General features: G+C 35.4%; 1 protein-coding gene across 3 annotated transcripts in view; it reads left to right on the forward strand.

The window, feature by feature from the left end:
- BBS8 (tetratricopeptide repeat protein 8) overlaps positions 1-20,646 on the forward strand; it is a 59,888-nt gene that overhangs the window by 2,732 nt on the left and 36,510 nt on the right. For all 3 annotated transcript variants that reach the window (XM_089246903.1, XM_089246920.1, XM_089246912.1), the window contains 3 exons: positions 135-282; positions 4,569-4,703; positions 17,219-17,304. In XM_089246903.1, the coding sequence (XP_089103029.1) occupies positions 135-282; positions 4,569-4,703; positions 17,219-17,304 (369 nt within the window). The remainder of the gene's footprint in view (positions 1-134; positions 283-4,568; positions 4,704-17,218; positions 17,305-20,646) is intronic.

Genomic DNA, 20,646 nt, shown 5'->3' on the forward strand with positions numbered 1-20,646 from the left:
AAATATTGTCATTAATACTGATTATTAGGCAATAAATGATGGAGTATAATTTAATTTTGTGCTATGATAACAAAATATAGTATTTCATTGGAAAGAAAAGTGTGCCTTCAACTCTATGTATTTTAACATTTCAGGTCTACTCACTCGTCCCGTGCCATGACTGGGCGTCCAACTTCAACTTCCACTCGCTTAAAAACTATGGAGCAAGCTGTAAGACCTAGAAGTTCCCAAACATCTCGCCCTGTTTCAGTGTCGTCTGGCAGGCATGTTCGAATGGGAACGGTGAGAACAAAATCACCAATATTATGAGATGTATTGATATCTCAATTTGTAAATTATTTAATATCTTGATGCTGCTCCTGATGCTCAGTTGAAATTGATTTCTAAATACAGGGTAATTTTCTAAATGAATGGTAGAAAAAAGAAAAATTTCTCTGGCTGCCATAATCAGTTTATTTCACACGTATCAACATAATGTGAAAGGCTAATGCTCCAAGTTTCATTTGGCAACACTGAAAACTTGTCATCTAAATTCTCTTGAGAAATTTGTTCTTTTTTCGCCACATTTTTGGCAGAATAGACTTATCTAGAGTTTCTTAAAATACCAGATTCATCAGGCAATTGAGTTGGCCTCCTTACCTGTCTGCTGCTTTAACTGTCGTAAGACAGAGTAGCCTTTTTCATACACAGTGGAACTTTGGTTAACGTTCCACCAACATGCTCGTTATTCGAATCAAACTTCCCAATCGGAAATAATGGAAAGTATGATAATTTGTTCTGCAATTCTTCATTCACATAAAAATGACTAATAAAAACAGCATTCAATCAGTGATTAAACACAATAATAATTATACATAATGCAATAACATATGCATAATATAAATAATGTCATAAATAAACATACAATACAATAATGTTTACAAATTAACTTACTTTAAATGACAAGAGAAAGAGAAGAACTATCTTTTAGGATGATTTACAGACTCACTGTTGTTTCCTAACTTAATTTCTTTGTGTGACTTTCAAAAAGAGCCTTATCCAATGACACTTGCTTCTGCCCCTTTTTTGGGATTTCTGGGAAATGGTAAATTGCAGTGTTAGTTGGAGAGATTGCACATTTCTACAGCTTTATTTGGGTGGTTCTTTTCTAAAGAGTTTTGCACAGATGCCCACATTCTGCACATCTCCATAATCTCACTATATGAGAGGGACCCCTCTCTTTACTTCTCTCTTCCTCAGATGAGATACAGTCCATGAACTCTTGCTGGTGTGTGCAAAAGAGGTCCATCACTTCATCTACCATCAACAACTACACATTTTTTTGGAACTAGTTCTTGAATGCCATCCTCATACACCTCCAGTCCATGGTCTTCCCTAAGCACAAAATCTTTTCAACAAGTAGTGGCTCTTGTTCATGAGCCAACTCTCTCTCCAAATCACGTTCAATAATGCAATTAGCCCACAGTTTTTTCCAAACAAAATTAAAAAAAAAACTTCAAGTGCACCTATGTATCGCTGCTATCCTACATCTAGTTTAGTATGGTAAATATTCACACTCATATGTGTGTTAGGCCGGGATTACACTATGAAAGTTTGATAAAAGATCTTTTACAAAACTTGAAAAACAACCAATATGCTGATTGTTACATTTGCTCGAAGGTAACAGATAAACTTATTGGTTGAGTTTTTCAAGTTTTATAAAAGAAGTTTTATCAAACTTTATAGTGTAATCCCGGCCGTAAATTTTCGACTGAGGCACGCTTACCGGAGACCGTAGGGAAGAATATTACCCAAAATTCCATAACATGTGTGTGGGCAAAAGCAAAAACCATCAGCTCAGTTGTGATAACGTGAAAATAAACAAAAAAAGCTCAAAATTTTTGCTCTTAATGCAAACCATTTGCTCGTTAACTGAGTCAAAATGTGTTCAAAATTTTTGCTTGTTATGCAGATTGCTCTTTAACCAAAGTTGCACTGTACTCCCAAATTAGTAAGAACAAAAAAATCACAAGGTATTGAAGCTTTTGCATTTTCTAGCGCACTCATTTACCTAGGGACACAATTTGATAGTATGATCATGGCAGGTCATTCCATTAGAACTGGTCAGCTCATAGGCTGAGACCGTTTGCGGTGCTGCTCTGGAAGGGGCACCAAATCTGAGTTCAAAAGGTGAATTTTTTTTATAAGTTGGGGTATGCTTATAGAAATTTTCTGTCCTCAACTTTAAAGGAAGGGATTTTTCTTACTGGCTAGTATTATGTGAATCTTTGATTCTTAACGATTGGGGTAGTAAATTGTTTCCCTCATCAACAAACAATCATAATTACCATAAATGCTACTTTAACCTTGCAGTGCTCGTGTGGCATATTGTTTTGTTAATGGTCATACGGCATCTCATATATACTTGGTAATACTATATATATATATATACTATAATATATACTAAAAACATATATTTAGGCCATTCAGTTCAAATTTATAACTGTAAACAGATTAACTAAGTAAAATTCAAACGATAGTATAACTTCTATATATATAAGTAATTTATATATATATATATTATATACATATATATTTCTGTGTTTTTTCTAATTGTAAACACAAATCACAAAACTTCAGTTTACAGTATGACACATTCTTTACTTTATTCAATTCAACATACGCAAATACAAGTTGAAAAATCATTATTGCACTGTTGAAAAAATTTACTATGAAATAGAAAAAAAGATTATTTATAATAGAATAATTATTTTTTATACATTATACAGTTTTGAGGAAAGTGTCTCGAAAAATTCATCTTCTTCCATTAGCATACATAATACTTTTACCCAGTCACGTTCATTTTTCAGATTGAATGTTTTCTGTGAAGTCATGTTGGATTTAAAACTAAGAAAATAACTATTAAGAACAGCTTTTGCCAATAAAAATAAAAAATATTAGATGAAATAAATTTTTCATTACTTACTGTCAGAATCGAATAAGGTTGCATGGTGTCTCCAACTCCCGAAGTGCACATTCATAAACAACCTTTTCCCTCTAGCACTGAAATCAAACTGAAACCATGTTGATGATTTATAGACATTAGTGTTTAGTTAATAGAAAGGTACATGGATGTACAAATCAGCCAGTCAATCTATTTAAAAAAGTGAATAAAAGAAATGTGCCTGGCATCTCTGAGACGCCACGTGAGCACTGCAGGGTTAATATCCTTAAAGGGGCCATATAGATGGCATAAGGAGCATTTCCTAGTTCTCTTCACTTTACAGCTATCTTGTGGGTCGAGAAAAATCAGTTTGTTAGCAGGTTAATATCGCAAAAACACTTTATTTTTACGCAATTATCAACTGTTTTCTTCAAAAAAGAAGTACAGACATGAAACCTGAAAAAAAACTTGTATCTTTATTACCTTCTTTAACTGTGCATATAGTCAGAGATTTAACTTTTCTATATGCACAATTGAAGAAGGTAATAAAAATACAATAAACAATCGATTGTCAACAGGGCCGGGCTTGTGCAGGGCAGGTGAGAAGGGTGCAATCACACCTGGCTGCAAAATATTAGGGCCTTAAAACGGGATTTTATTCCATTGACTATGCATAATGTTTTACAATACTGCTTTAAAAAGCCAGAACTTGAAATTGTATTGATCTATTAATGAAAAATATGTCAATTTATTAGCAGCAGTAGCAAATTCGCTGCCCTCTGCATCCTTGAATGGAACCTTGATTTTTAACAGGACCCCAGACTAAGATTTTTCGCTGGCTCCTTAAAGTGATTTTCAAGAAAATATATAACTTTAAATATTGGACAAATATAAGATACCTAAGACCCTCAGAGCCCTTCCAGCCTTTCCTGGGGGAAGGGGGGCACAGTCTTAACAGCGTCATGAGCCCTCTGGAAAAGAGACTCTCTGAACCCATCACTCTTTCAAACTTCAAGTGCCAGTCACTCTGATTCAAAATCTGATTTCCTGATAGATATTATTTTGTTTTGCATATGTCTTGTTGATGTAAAGCACTCTATCTACCTGCATTACGCAGTATGCCCGTGTATTAAGATGACCCTGTTTTCGGGAACCTCCTCTGAAATGATTTTTGGTGGCAGATCTGAATTCCAAAAAGTCCCCCCCCCCAAAATCAAATTTTGGTAAATGTATAGAGCAAAAATTAGTTAATCTCTGGGCCTAACCCATATTGCATCTCTCTCTTGTGATATTTAAGAGAGCTGCAAAACTGTTCTTGCACCAGGCTGTTGAATGACAAAGTCCAACCCTGATTTGCAGTTACCTATTGATGTGTTCCAGACTCTGTCACGAAGCTGGGCTGGAAGAGATCTCGGCAACAGGATAAGTCCAGTGGCAAAGTTCTGGCGTTCATTCATTCAGTTTCCTGTTGATGGTTTCACCTTTAGAATTTACAAAATTCCAAGAAGGGAAGTGTTTTTAAATTGTAAGATAGCAAAAATATAAATCATTGATCAATTGAGTATTTTTATCAATAGTTTGATGATTTTTCTTGCTTTGATGATACTCTTGTTTTCTAATTATTAAAATAGTTTCCTTCATCTAGGCATCAATATTACCTCAATCTGATGGATACTTTATCAATCTCACCAGATTGAACATACCAAAATATGCAAAGATTCCATCAATTTCTAAAATATTGTTTGAATACATTTATTTTCATGGCAATGATATTCGGCAGGTAAGTAAAATGATCTCTGGTTTTTTTTTGTTCATGCAAGGCTCAGATGTTTTTGCCCATAAAATCTTGAAAAAGACCTTTAAAAAATGCCCTAAAAATTGGAAGAAAATACCGTCAAAATAATAAAACAAAGTTCTCTTGAAAAAACGGTTATGTTTGAATGTCGAAAGAAAAAGTTTTGACAGCATCAAAATCATACATAATTTTTTTTTCTCTCTCTTGTTCAGATTTCATAAAAAATAACAATTTTTCTAATAAACAAGTTATAATATATGAATCGTTTGGGAACACTGCCGTTATGGCCCCCACAAAGGTGGGGCCGACAGGGGGCTCACTATGGCTTATGGGCCTGAGATGATTCATGGGCTGGGATTGCACTATAAAATATAGATAATTTTATAAACTATATTTTTTTTATAAAACTTGAAAAATGCAACCAATAAGCGTATTGGTTACATGTGAGTAAATGCAACCAATAGGCATATGGTTTTTTTTTGTCAAGTTTTGTAAATGATCTTTTATAAAAAATTTTATAGCATAATCCCAGTTTTATTTTATTTTTTGTTTTTTTTTGTTTCTTCACAAGAAATTCGCTATTTAGAGGCCCATGAAGAATCTGATTGGTGGCCCTGTTGCTAGATGTGGGGGGCCATGACTGGCGTACTGGGGGGGGGGGGGAAGGGAATAGGGTTGTTTGCTAGAAAAAATTAAAAATTAACCCCACCTCCCTGAGGAAATCCTGTGTATGCATGCCTATGGCTATGAAGTCAAAAAGCATCTTCTATTTTATTTTCCAAGAAATTCAAGCATATTTTTATAAGTGTTTAACACAATCAGAGTTTTCATGTTTTCAATCTTTTCCATTGTCAAAAAATGTAAAAGTAAAAAAATATCGTGAAAATGCCAAAACATGCCCCAAATCTCAAAAAATGCAGTAACAGTGAAAAAAAAAAGCAGAAAAATGATGCAAATGTCATCAACATCCAGGCTCTGGTCATGAGTATAAACTGCACAATTTTTAACTTTGTTGCAATTTTTAAATAAATATTGACATATTATGTGCTACTCTCATAGAAGCAAAATAAAAAAAAATGTATATTACTCTGTTCCTACATCCAATGTTATACAGTGATCCAGGGCAGGATTAAGATGTTTGAAGGCCCTAAGCACTTTAATGATTTTGGTGCTCCCCCCCCCCCCATGTGTATGTTTCACACAATGTTGATTCTATCAATGAAAAAAAACATTGAATGAAATTTTATTTTTCAGAAGAATCTAAGACCAGCTGTGGATCCAGAAATGGGGGTGGGGAGTAATCACCCCTCCCAAAATCTGCATAATACGGTAAAACTGTCCTGTAAAATACAAGGCAATCGTACCATCATCCACAATTAGCCACCCCTCCTGACGCATTGCTCTGGATCTGTGACTGTATCTAAGTGCTATGGCGTCGATAGCCATCGCTAAGAAACGGGAGAGTTCCAATTTCCTGCCCAATATAATAATAATAATAATAAGAGAAAAGGGAAAGGGGCCTTTAGCCATTTAAATGTACAAAACATGCTCTTTTGCCTCCATCATCAACGCTCCTTAATTTTATGGCCACTTACTTAAAGGACCCCTTCAAAGATTGCGTAACAGCCACTCCGTATTCTTCTTTTCTCTCTCTTCCCCCTATAATACTGGAAACCTATCTCTTGACCATTGTATTGCCACCTGCAGGCAATTGACTTTTTGACTTTATTTCATCTATTTACGCATCCCTTCCATAGGAATATGTGCCTTTTCTGACTTTCTTTGCTTCCTTTCTACTTTTCTTTTCCTTCTTTTTTTTTGTTCAAACACCCCCCCCCCCCCCCACAGAAAAAAGTCTTCCTCCCATATGCTTCGAAAGATCGTAGAGGGTGAACCTGACCAATGATGTTAATTTTAATACTAAGTTGTACCTACGTAATCCTCATCACTCAATAGAAGGATCTTTCTTTGAAACCGGACTACCAATTGGAAAAAGGGGGGTTGGTGCCCCTCAAAACTTTACTTTGGAAGTTTTCAAAAAATTCAAAGTAGATTGATTAGTGCAAGTTAAGAAAAAGGTAAAAAAATACGAATGTAACTACCAACGGACATTGGGGATATTCGACACGATGATGATGGAGGCAAAAGAGCATGTTTTGTACATTTAAATGGCTAAAGGCCCCTTTCCCTTTTCTATTATTATTATTATTATATTGGACAGGAAATTGGAATTCGCCCGCTTCTTAGCAATGGTTATCTACGCCATAGCAATGCATTATTATTATAGTGGGCAGGAAATTGGAACTCTCCCGCTTCTTAGCGATGGCTATCGACGTCGTAGCATGAGGTTGAATATATGATCTGGATATTTCTGAGCACTCAATCTGAGTGCTCAGAAATATCCTTAAGTGGTGCAATAAGTCCTACAATGGTCCGGAAGGTTCTCTTGATCTGATAAATATTATTTTAGAGTTCCAAACTAGCTAAGACTTCAAATGCTGTAGATACCAAAGCATACTCTAGTGAAAGCTGATCAACGTCACTGCTGTCCGCAAGCGATTGTTCATTGTTTTCTTGTATCATACGAATGATATTGTTGTCTGTTAACGGTTTCGAAGGTAAGGCGTCATCGTCAGAGAAAAGAAATCATCCAGCGTCCATTCAGAACAGACGTTTCTTTTACAATGTGTTCCCACAAAGGCTGCAAATTGGTGGATGCACTTTCATCAGCTTTATTCAGTGTGTCACAGAATTCTGCTGCGATTAAATTTGCTTTCTTGTACCCATTACAAATTACTTTTTGAGCGATATCCTTCTAGATTCCAGCTACCATATCCATAGCTTGCTTGACGTCAGACCTCACTACGATTTCTTTATTATCAAGCTGATGAACACATCTCAGCGTTACGTATGGTATTTTATTTTCACCACCTTAATTATGCATCAGGCAAATGGTTGCAAAACAGACGTGCAGTTAGGAGGCATGTATCCGATGTGAATGCACTCTAATTTTGAAAATTCAATGTGTGTCGTTCAATTGGTGATAAGAAGCAGGATCTCTTTCTATTTTGTCGCTTCATTTTTCCATAAAACTTTACTAGCCCCTCATTAAAAATTCTTGTAGTCATCCAAGCTCTTCGACTTGATTTGTAATTACAAGGCAGTGATTTCATGTTCTTCAGGCACCATGGATTCACAAATTTTCCAATCACCATAACTTTTTTTTTTTGGTTCCATTCATGTTGCAGCAAAAGAAAGCAGTTAAAGGTCGCTTGGAGTTCTTGTCACCAATGCACTTGTCTTTTTTAAATGTCAAAGTCAGGTAACAGTTGGAAAAAGATTCCGGCTTTGTCTGCATTGAATACATCGGAAGGATCATATGACTTTATCACTTTCTCTATTACACCAGCTTTCCATTCATTCACATTTTCCATATCAACTGAATTTGCTTTCCCGCAAATCTATTTTGCTACCACACCATAACGTTCTTTGAAATGATTCAGCCAGCCGACACTTGTTTGAAAGTTTTCACATCCAAAAGTACGTGAAAATTCCAAAACCTTTTCTCCTATGAGTGGACTGGTAACTGGCACATTTCGGGAACAAAATGTCCTGAAACCAGGTAAAGACAGCTGCATCCACATCTTGTAAATTCAAAAGTTAGATCTTTTTCCTAAGAGATCCTATAATTACTGTTTTAATTTACAATTTCAATTTCGTCTGATTTTTCAAAGCGTTGAAAGATTAGATGGAGATTGATTCCTTTGTTTTTCGAAAACTTGTTTTCGAGTTCGTTATAACGGATTTTTCATTTCGTTATACCGGAATTGCACAATACATTGTTGCTATGTAAATTGATTTGAAGGATTGGAAAAGTTTTTGTTACAACAAGATTTTTGCTATAACGGTATTTGTTATAACGTGATCCGACTGTATTATATTATGTTTGTACGCGTCTGGATTAATGGCAACTTTTCTCCTTTTCTACAGAGCTTTCCCGTCTGATTGCAATTCACTAGATGCTTTTCTCAAACTTTGTAAACAGAGACCAGAAAATTATCACCAGAACCCCTCAAAACAAACTTTCAAAACACAAAATCAAATCTGTTCAATCTTTTACCATCTGATAAAAACCGCCAATGATGTCAATGCTGCTACCTCTTACAAATTTTTAGTGCAGAAATCCCATAAGTGATGTCACTTATGGGGTTCCTGCACTAAACAAATATATATATATTTCAGGAAAGTGCAAAATTGGGGCATAAAAATTTTTTTTTGCAGTTGGTTTTTGCACCAAACAAAGTGCCTATCAATCAACTGCAAGAAACCAGTATTGACTCAATTTCAAATTTTTTGTCAGTTATGGAGTTTTTGAAGTAAGTGCTTCAATTAACTTAGTTTCTTTGTGCCGATAGGCAGGGTTGAAACTGAGGGGAGGGAGAGAGCAGGTGAATCTGGTGCCCCAGGCACAGGACAAAAGGGAGGTGCAGGTTTAGCTCTTTAACCTCTCCTTCAGCATCATGAAGAGGGCGCCTAAATGTGCAGTTGCCCTGCTAACCAAGTATCTGGTTGCAACCTTACCAATAAGTACCTTATTTCTGATGAATCACCGTTATTTAATATTTTTTCTTTTAGATACATTCTCGAGTTTTTAATTTACACTTGGTATTATTTCTTTTACTTTTATGGATCAAACTACACAGTTGATCCACTAATGATCCATAAAAATCATGTCCTTATTCTGTAGAACTTGGTTTACTGCATGGGCCCATCTGGACATTTCTCTGAGGTGTCAATTTTAGCTGAGGGGAACCTCATGACAATTAGATCTGGTTCCAATTTTCAAGAGTAAGTATGCAATAATTTCAAGAGTAAGTTAGTAAGTGGTGATCAGATAACAGTTGGTTGGAAAAAGACTCTCTTTAGAAGCCAATGTCATTCCTGTGATGAGAGAGGAAGATAAAAAAAGTAAGAGTCTATATATTATTATAGTTTCTGGGGGTAAATATCATCCAAGAATGGTTACAAAAATTGGTGAATGAAGTACTTAAGTGAATGTGATAGAAATATCAGGCAAACACTGGAGATAATTTAATAAGGATGAAATCTGATACTAGACAAAGAAATAGTGTGCAGGATAAATATTCCCCCCTAAGCATAGAGGGGAGCGCAAGATTTTGATGTTCCTGAACTAAATGGGTTGCCAGCAGAAGTATAACACTAGTCTGCTTGATATCAGATGATTGAAAACTAATAACTGTTCTTAGCTCACTTTTTTACGCTGATTGCAGAACTGTTCCTAGTTTTCTTCTATCACGTACAGTTTGTTCGCAATTGACCAGAGTTGATTTTGAAGATTCATTGCTGAGAGCAGTATGTGTTTGTCACACATAACATAAGTGTACTTTTAGATAATGTCAACTTATCTAACCACTTTTAGAACACAGTCTGATTGGCGAGAATTAATTGGCAAGAGTATAAAAAATAACATTGAAGCTGTCAGATGCTCGTATTTCCAGTTTATTCCTCTTTCTGTTTGCATTTCCACAAGTTGTTCTCAGTTTTTATCTCATTGTTTTACAATGTCTACACACAAGTGTGTGAACAATCCTAATGTTTTCTGTTACATTTGCAGAAATTTTGTAGTGCTTAAGCAAAGAACGCGGATATAACAGACTTTGTGAAGAAAGCTTACTATGCTTATTTTAAAATGAAACTAGGTGATCAGGATAAAGCATGGGCACCAAAGAAAGTTTGCCGCTATTGTGTTGAAAGGTTAAGGTTATGGACAAAAGGAAAGCAAACGTGCATGCCGTTTGCAATTCCTATGGTGTGGAGGAAGCCTAAAGACCACTTTAATGACTGTTACATCTGCTTAATTAATGTACAGGGGTGCAATGCAAAAAATAAAAACAAAATTGTATATCCAAGCATTCCTTCAGCCATTAGGCCAGTTCCACATGGACAAGAACTGCTTGGCCCTGTTCCTCCAGATGCTTTACAGAATATGACAGACGATGCTGAATGTGAACGTGCTGCAATCTCCGCAGATGATAGTGATGATGTCTATGAGCCTGAAGATGACTTTAATTCACAATGGTTCTCCCAGAGTGAACTTAACGATCTAGTACGTGATCTGAACTTGCCTAATGAATCTGAATAACTACTTGGCTCCCGGCTTAAAAGCAAGAATCTTCTTCCTTTCCTTGAATACTTCCTTTATTCTCAGAGAGATTCATTGGTTTACTGCAATAACATTAATAAGTTGATGCACTTCTATGGTATTGAACATGATCCTACTGAGTGGAGACTTTTATTGACTCCTCCAAGAGGAGTCTCACAGGCGTGTTACTGCATAATGGGAATGTGTATGGGTCCATTCCAGTGGACCATTTAGTTCAAATGAAAGAGACATTCGAGAACATGAAGGAACTGCTAAGAAATATTCAGTATGCGTTACACAAATGGCTCATCTGTGGTGACTTCGAAGTTATAGGAATACTATTAGGACAACAAGCTGGGTACACAAAAATGGCTTGCTTTCTATGTGAATGGAACAATCAGGCAAAGCAAAAGCATTGGATTGTGAGAGTTTGGCCAGAGCAGAGAAATTTTGTTCCTGGGACTAAAAATATCCTGCACAAACCGCTCGTAGACTCCCAAAAGATCTTGCTCCTACCATTACACATCAAATTGGGCTTGATGAAGCAGTTTGTAAGAATTCTACCTCAAGATGGGCCCTGCTTCAAGTACATTTCTGTGAAATTTCTCTCCATCACACACGAAAAATTGAAACCTGGAATTTTGTTGGTCCTCAAATCAAAAACTGATGAACAAAGACTTTGAAAAAATGATGAATGAGGGAGTAAAAGATGCATGGACCGCCATCTCATCTGTTTCCGAAAACTTTCTAGGGAATAACAAAGACCCAAATTACAGGAACATTGTTGAAACAATGTTGGAGAAGTTCAAGAAGTCTGAGTTGTAACATGAGTATTAAAGTGCACTCTCTAAACTCCCATATTGAGTACTTCCTGGAAAATCTGGAACATTACAGTGAAGAGCACGGTGAATGCTTTCACCAGCATATTAAAGAGATGGAGAGTAGGTACCAGGGAATATGGAATGAAAATATGGTAGCAGACTATTGTTGGATGTTAAAGAGGGACAGAATTGATGGAGGATCTGCAAGAAAGTCAAAAAGGAGAAAGTTTGTTTAATGGAACACTGTTTGCTTTCATTTTATTAAAGAACTAGCTGATACCCGGCGGCGGCGGCGCCCGTCCCGTAATAAATTTATATACGTATAACTTATTAATTATTTCTTAATCAAAAAAATTTCTGCGTCAAGTAAGAAAAAATTACTTTTATTTTTAAATATTTTAATTAAAAACTTGAGGCAATTGCTTTTGTAGATACACAATATTTTTTCTTTTTCCATCTAATGTGTAGATGTACAAATTTTTGGGATTATCAACACGCGAACAGGCGGCGAAAAGCTGTCCATGAGAAATACAGCAGGGCTCAAGTAGTTTGTTGATACCTGCCACTGCTAACGACTGGCCTTGCGCTTTGTTGATTGTCATGGTAAAAGTTAAATGAATCGAGAACTGTAATCGCTTTAAAGTGAATGGCATTTCTTCAGTGACAATTGGGATAGGGGCCATTTAAGTATTACGTAAGCAGATTATCAGAAATTTTTGACCCCCCTCCCTCCTCTTGCCAGCAAAAGTCAGCAAACCACTGACCCTCCCTTCCCCCTGTCAGCAGCTTAGAATATTTCATATCTTCAAAAAGGGGTGGTTGATGACGTAAGCAACCTTCAAACCCTTCTTTCCCCCCCCTCCCATCGTCATCAAAAGTCAGCAAATCCAAAACCCCCTCCCCCCCCCCCGATGCTGACATAATACTTGAATGACCCCATACGTGGAATGAAGACGTCTTCTCCTTTGGCACATCCAGTTAGAATCGGTGCTTCGATGATGTAATTGTGCAATTTTTTCACGCAGAGTCTCGGTGTCCCCAAATTTCTTAAAAGCATTATAGGTGCTCCAACTTTGAGGGGGCGGGGGGGCATCAAGTTGTGTGGTGGCACACCCGGAATATCCAAAGAGTTGAAAAATTCTGCAGAATACAGAACTGGCTGCTCTGTGTCTGTGACAGTGTCAACCGATTTGTAAGATGTGGTGTCTCCCGGAATAATTTTTAGGATTTTTTCAATGATCTTGTTCACACTGTCATTTTTCGATGGCGGAATTGGTCTCTCACAAAGCCACTCATGGTTTCAGTGATTTTATTGAATGTTTGGGACGACTTTGCCTGCAAGTTCCTGAGCTTAACAACTGGCAAAATCCAGTAATTAAAAATTTAAAAAAACCACTTTGGTTTTTTTCAAAAACTCAAATAAAAGTTGCCTAAATATAATTTTTTTCCTTGAAAAATATCATATTGGTTCATTATTAGCCAAAATGCTTCATTTTTACCACATTTTATATCCTTGGGGTACATTCTGATGGTATATCTTTAAATGACATAAGATTTTATAAGTGGTTTTTTTCAAAAAGTCTCATAAAAGAGGCCAGAATATATATATATTTTTCACTTAAAGTATCTTAGTTACTTAAGGTAATATATAAAAGCCAAAACTTCTCATTCTTACAACATTTTCTAACCTTTGGCTACATTCTGATGCTCTATCTTTAGCAAATTCATCACACATCTAAATGTAGTGGTGTATTATCTCACAGGGTTTCTTTTTCCCTTGACAAAGAAGCAGCTACAGTAGTGACACCATCATGTTAGGGGCAGGTGGTCCTATAATCCAATAAACACACCAGCTGTCCTTAAAGGACAAAGACTAGTGTACTAGTTGTTACATTACCTCACATACATTTTCATTTTCTTTCCTATAAGAAGTAGCACATCTCTTACTGTATATCTCCCAGTCTTAATATTCAATAGTTGTTGTTTTTTTATACTTTCACACACACACTGTTAAGCCCAGTTAATCAAGGTTCTACTGTATAGTAGTAACAGATTTAAGAAAAATAATCAGCTATATACAGGGTGATTATAATTTAAGTTTTGATTCCAAAACTATACAATAAGTACTGATCAGAATGACTTGAAAATTTGCATGGATACTCCTGAAGCAATGGACGTTTCTTTCACAAAAGAAAAAAGTGCAAAATGTGCAAGTAAATGATGCTGTACTTGGCCAACAGTATAATCTATTTTGTGTAACCACATCATTTCGACACTTCCACAGCATCAGTGTGTGGATAGAACTTCTATCAAGATGCACATTGCAATACCAGCAAAGCAGCTGCTGAAGACCCATTTTGAAAGGATGCACCTTAACCCTTGCAACTTCTGGCTGTGGGGGTACCTCAAAATGTTATAAACAGTGGTTAGATTGCAAACTTTGGTGAATTGCAATCTCCAGCACATTCCCTATATGTTAGAAGTTCCTCAGGAATATTAACGGGGGGGGGGGGGGATTTGGTTTAATAAAGCTGAATTGCAAGCACATCCACATTATGACTATGGGGCATACTCCAATTCTGTTGTTGAACAAGAATTTTTGTGCTTTCAACCTCATAGCCAGAACACGCGGTGGACAACATATTTAACATTTCTTAAGTAAGTTGTAGTTATTTGTTCAATATATTTGTTTTTTGTGATGTTCCCATGAATTATCAAATCATGAAATGCTATAATTAAGGTATCATTTTGCCATGACTGGCTATTGTTTCCATTCTGCGAGCAAATTTCCCACGTGTTGGATGATGTCATTAATTTTACATTTTTAAGTATTTTTCCCCCTTTATCAAATAAAATTGAATTTTTTCAGGAATATTCATGTCAATTTTCAAGTCATTCTGACAATCGTTCTGTTTTTACAGTGTTTTGAAATCAGAACCTTAGTTATAATCACCCTGTATATCGTAAATCATTGCTAATTAATCTGCATTATTTATGATTCATTAAATACATTATATTCACCTAATTTTTATTACTTTTTGCAAAATAGCTTCCTGATTAAGTATACTGAAAGTAACTGGAGAAAAACCTTTATATATTGTATGATTAATAATAACATTAAAAGAATTTTCAAACACACAGTAATCCATTGAGTTAAGCAAAAAATAATTAAATTGCAAAAGTTGGTTTTTGTTAAAATGTAATAAATATTTATCGATTAATTAGCATGGGAATAGTGTTAATTATATTAATAAACATTTTATTTTAGTTAATTATTGGAAGTTTGAATGATTTTTCAGAAATTTTATTGTTTTTAATGTTAATACTATTTAAAACAAAAAACCGGTTTAAACCAAAAAAACCTGGTTTAAACCAAAAAAACCGGTTTTTTTACCAACCCTGAACTGTTATAATAACAGAATTAAAGGTGTGACAAACCATTGTAAAGGCATATATACACGTCTGAAACGCATTGTTGGGAACCACGGTAACCAAAATAAACGTGATTGTTGAGGCCCCAAAACCATAGTTGCCCAACAGTTTTTCACCCATTTGGGGCATTTGCCCAGCTCTGCCGAACTTTTAAAGTAGCCTATGGTTCAATCCCGGTCCTGTTTGGTAAATATGCAAAATCTGGCGACGATCAGTCTAAAACTGTAGATTTGTATAAAGAACATACATACATACTTTCACATTTATATATAAGATAGTCATGAAATTATTAGGACAATTCTTTACAGTATTTTTAAAGTGTGTAACCAAATACTTTGTATGAAATGGTTATTGATTTTCAATTACACATTAATTAAAATATTGAAAACATGACTTCTAATTTTTTGTAAAAACCTGATGTGATAGACAAAAATGAAAGCCATTTCCGGAATCAGCATCAAAAATTGATTCAGGAACACTGACTTTGATTGATTTTGATTGAAATCATCTGACGAAAAGTTTAAAAATACAGACTGGTGTAATTATTTGAAACTTGTGCCTGTTTCTTGAATTTTTTGTTTTTCTACATTATTTTCGTGGATTTACTTTCAGTTATTGTATTTATATGTTTGTTTAAGACTAATGAATTCATGATATTATTCTGCCAAAATTCCACATTGTTTTTTTATTACTTTTGTTCTTCGGAGTCCTAAAGTAAAGTAAGTAAAGTTTTCTGACACATGTCAAAATATAAACTACAATAGTTGGGGGGGGGGGGGGAGAAATCTGACTGTCACAAAATTATAATATAAGCAGGGGTAAATTTGTGAGTTATTTAGTGAAATATTATATCTATGCAAATAATATTTAATTAATATTAATTAAAATACTTATCTGTAATTAAAAGATGAGTAATTATTATTAACCTCTATCATAATATTTTAAAAAATATTCATATTTTCCCTAGAAACTTAACAAAAGCATCAAAAACTGTTATAAAGTAGCCCTGTGATAAACGGTACAGTTTGCGGTAACTTAAAATCGAAGATTGATTTGTTTCATTTTATCTTGGAAATATTTTTTTTGAAGTAGTCATGAGAAGAGTTAAAAGCAGCTCTAAAGCTTTTGCTAATGCTGTTGGGAATTATTTTCAAATGCTCCTCCACATCAATCGCATCATCATACATTTCTGTCATAATATTTTGTAGTTCTCCTAACTTAGTTTGCCCCAAAATTTCATTCGGTCATTTGAATAAACATCTGCTGGATTGAATAGACAAATCCAAAATGCAGTCTCTAGCAGAAACAAAAACAGCACTTGCTAATGGTTGCAGCTTCTTATCACTATTGCTATTCTCTCTCATCACACCAATCCCTTTTGTTAAATTTCCTATCATAAATGAAGTTACATATATATTAAAGCTTCTTCATTGCTAATCTTTTTAAGAGATCTTTGTAAAAGCCTTTTTGAAAATAAGAATACTGAGTTTAACTGAGAGGTACGTCACAAAATGGGTCATGTAAATGAAAAAGTCATAAGAAGTATATATGTTAATATATACAGGGTGCATGGGTAACAGGACATATAGTATTTTACTGGCGGACTGTTGATCCTAGAGGCATACTTTCAATTAGAAAAAGTATCCAAATAATGTTTATACTACTTTGATGAGTCATTCAGGTTGCAAGGGGTATAGTTATTCAAATAAAAAAATTAACTTTTATTTAATCCTCATGGCAAAAAAAAAAAAAACCCCCAGATACAAAATTCTTGCCTTGTCTCTCCCGATGTCAAAAAATAAAAAAAATACACATTTCTAAGTGCAATATTCATTGAGATATTCAAATTCAAAAACAGAAGAAAGCTGGGGAAAAAAAACAGCAATAAATAATTGAGTCAAAAATTTGTTAGCATTGAAACTGTATGAGCTGCAGCTTTATTATTGGGAATTTACATCTTTATTATTGATGTTAATTTAACTTCTGATGAATAATGTATTAATAGTAATACAAACAATTATAGTATCTGTTTACTGATTTGAATCAGTCTGTCTTGAAATGTTGGATTTCTTTTATGATAAAAGGCTTTAGAGTTAGGTGCACAAGCTACTCAAGCATGTCAATACACTGACTGGTGGTGGAAATTGCAACTTGGGAAATGCTATTACAGGTGATGTGATTTTTTTACATTTCTCAAAGTTATCATCAGGTTGAAGAGAAAGTATTTAATTATTCATTAGCCACTTTAGGGTTGTTTGGGTATTATGGTGGATTTGCATGGCAAATGTTTGGGTTGGATCTCTCTGATCACACAGTGTTGGTTAGCTATTATTTTTATTACATTTTAATACCTTACCTAATTTTACTAATAAGTAAGAGCACTTATTTTTTTTTGAATGCCACTAGTAATATGTCCTGGTCATCCAACTATTCCGATTGTCTGACATACTCTATAACTGGGAGTTTAGGGTACAGTGATACCTTGGCTAACTTATGTCTCGGCTTACAAATTTTTTGGCTAACAGACTTTTTTGCAATTTTTCTGCTGTAGCTAACCAATACAGATTCAGTTAACAAACATTCTAGTTGATATGGATGCATGCGCTAACATGAAGTAGCCATGTCAGCAGTTGAATTTTGGCTCTTATCATCATCCGAACTATTGTCAGTCGATCATGATTAACTCATGTTAATGTGTTTTTCCAGATATACCTCAACTTCTCTTTCTGAAAGTTTTTGGACCACTTCATGCAAAAAGAAAAAATCAGCTAATGAAAAATGTATTGAAAAAAGGAGCTTGTGCCTTCAGAGCTCATGTTCTTTCAGTGCAAGCTTCTTAGTATCAAACTGAACAGTCCAAACATTCCAGAGGTTTATCTTTTCCATCTGTACATATGACACACAGAAGTAAACTGACAAGATCACAAATGGATGGGACACCTATGAACTTGACTGGGTTGTGTCGAAACCAGCTGTAGTAAACTAAAGCTGGTGTTGGCTGTGTACATGGTGGAAAATAAAAAATATTTAGCACTTCATCTTTCTAATTTTGAAGCCTACGGTCTGTGTTTATCTTTTTTATAGTGCTCCTTGATGTTTTAAAGAAAGTTATCTTTAAATTTTTGGCAATTTCTAGAATGAATTTTTTATAGAACCTATGAGAAATCTCTTTTCGGCTAAGGAAGATTTTTGCAAATGAACATGATTCCAGAACAAATTATCTTCATTAGCCGAGGTATTACTGTACACGTTAAGGTAAATGTGATAAATCCAGTTATTATGCGTAATAGCTGATAATTATGCATAATAACCAGATTTATCACATTTATGGTAACATACGGCATGACAAATACATAAAATACATATATATCCTATCAGGACCCCCTCCAGGGTCAAAGGTGAAGTTGACTGATCTAATGTATATATGCATATATGAATTGACATCATCATCATCATGCCCCCCAGAACCCCCAGAAATAATGATCGTGCCCCCCCAGACTTCCAAGTCTATCTCCGCCTATGTGTGCGGGCATCAATCTGGACTCATCATTAGAATATTCAAATGCTGTTGACAGCCCTGTGAGGATCAGCTGAAGTGTTTTCTGTGATTTTTCAGCTTTGAAGAGTGAATGTGAGCTGGTCTACCATTTGAAAAAGTAGAGAGACCTTTTCAAATGGTAGACCAGCTCCTACTTCCTTTGAAAAAGTAGAGAGACTTTTTCAAAGGAAGTAGGAGGAGAAAAAAGAAGACTTTCAACATTATAATTGCATAACATGAAGATTCAAACATTTAACATCTTCACTTCAAAATATGGAAGACAGGTGCCAACACCAGCTAGAACACAAAACAAGCACAACTCTGATAATACACTCATGTGCGAAATTAAGAGAATTTGCACATTTGTGTATATTTTCACAAAAAGTACTGAACCAAAGGTACGAATAATGCAGCCAAAGAAGTATGCAAATATTCAGTGACGAATATGTAAGCGTACATGTGCGTGTGGGTAGAGCTGTGACCATGGAGAGGATGATAAGAGCAGCGCAGGGACGGCGAAACATATCTGCTCGTGTTGCCAAAGTGATACCAATCATTTGCAAGGTATTGCTCAGCAGCACCAATCACCATTTAAAAAATATAGCTCATATAAAATATTATTGGACTGAAAGCGCTATTTTAAGTTTGCGGGGAAAAAAAGGGATTTTAAATCGCTATTAATTTCAGTGATTTTTTTGCTTCTCTTACGCACTACCAATGGTAAAAGCTACCATTCTCCCCGCCTCCCTGGGGAACCTATCAATTGATGGAAAGTATGCACACCCAAAAATGTCTGGCAATAGCTCATTAGCCCTGGGGATGACAAAACAGGATTTTGCTGAAAAGACATCCGAATGCCATTGTCATCTTCTTCAAGCCAGCTCTTGTATTCATCCTTTCCCCCCCCCTCCCCCCATGATTTGCGTTCTGTTGAAATGGTAGGAAAAAAAATAGTGGTGTCCAATGTTGAGCCTGCGGGCACTGTGCCACTGGAGATGGTTTTGCAGACTGTTTTCCCTGAGCACATGCAATTAACAATAATTGAATCTGTTCGTCTTTTATTCTCAGCAAAAATGGAGCTGCCGATAAGCGTACAATGAGTGAATGCCAGTCGTCAAAGATCCCTGGTTGTTTTTTTTTTAAATGATGTACAGTATATTTCCCACATAAAGAAAAAATTTGTTTCCACGGTACAGCAACACCAATAATCATGCCCCCCCCCCCCACAAGAATTCAAGCCAGTTCTTGCATTCATTTCGTCCAGCCCTGGGACCCATGATAATTAATTTGTTTTTTGTTTTTATGCCATAAATTCACTATAGAGAGGGGCCAGAAATAGTCTGGTTTGGGAGACCCGCCAAAGATTCTAGTTTAGGAGGCTTCCTGCTTCAGGATGTGGGGACCATATCAATACTTACCAAGAAGTTAGACAAGAAGCTATGGTGTGGCGGCAAATTTTTTTCAACGCATCTTTGTTTGTAATCTAGCCGCATATAGAATGGACCTTTTATTGTCATTCATGTGCAACTCTTTGTCTCAAAAATAGATAAATTATCAAATTAATGAATTATGAAGTAATCACAAATTTGCTTTATTGGAATAACGAAACTATGGCCCCATAAGGGTTGGGCTGAGAGGCTCTTAGACTGAGGACAATTCTTATTTTTATTTCTTTTTTTCTTTTTTTTGTTTAATTTAAATGCTTTTCTGAAAGTTGGTAACTCTGAATTTTTCTGGAAGAAATTCCTTGCGCCACTTTTCTGCTCCCTCCAAATGTCGATTCAAGTGGAGGAGGGGGGCGCCCCCCTACTCTTGAACAGACATTATGGATTTTTTTTTGCAGTAAAAACACTTTTGGGAATTTTAAAAAATGTGGCGAGAACCTAACAAATAATAAGGTAAATTGAAAAGTTTTTGAGAGATCAACTTTACAAAATGTCTGGTCTTGTAAACACTAAAATTAGAGGCCAGAGA

This window comes from Pholcus phalangioides, unplaced genomic scaffold (assembly GCF_987345545.1).
Source record: "Pholcus phalangioides strain wild (caught in Gottingen) unplaced genomic scaffold, Ppha-v1.0 ptg000003l_1, whole genome shotgun sequence".
NCBI classification, from domain to species: Eukaryota; Metazoa; Arthropoda; class Arachnida; order Araneae; family Pholcidae; genus Pholcus; species Pholcus phalangioides.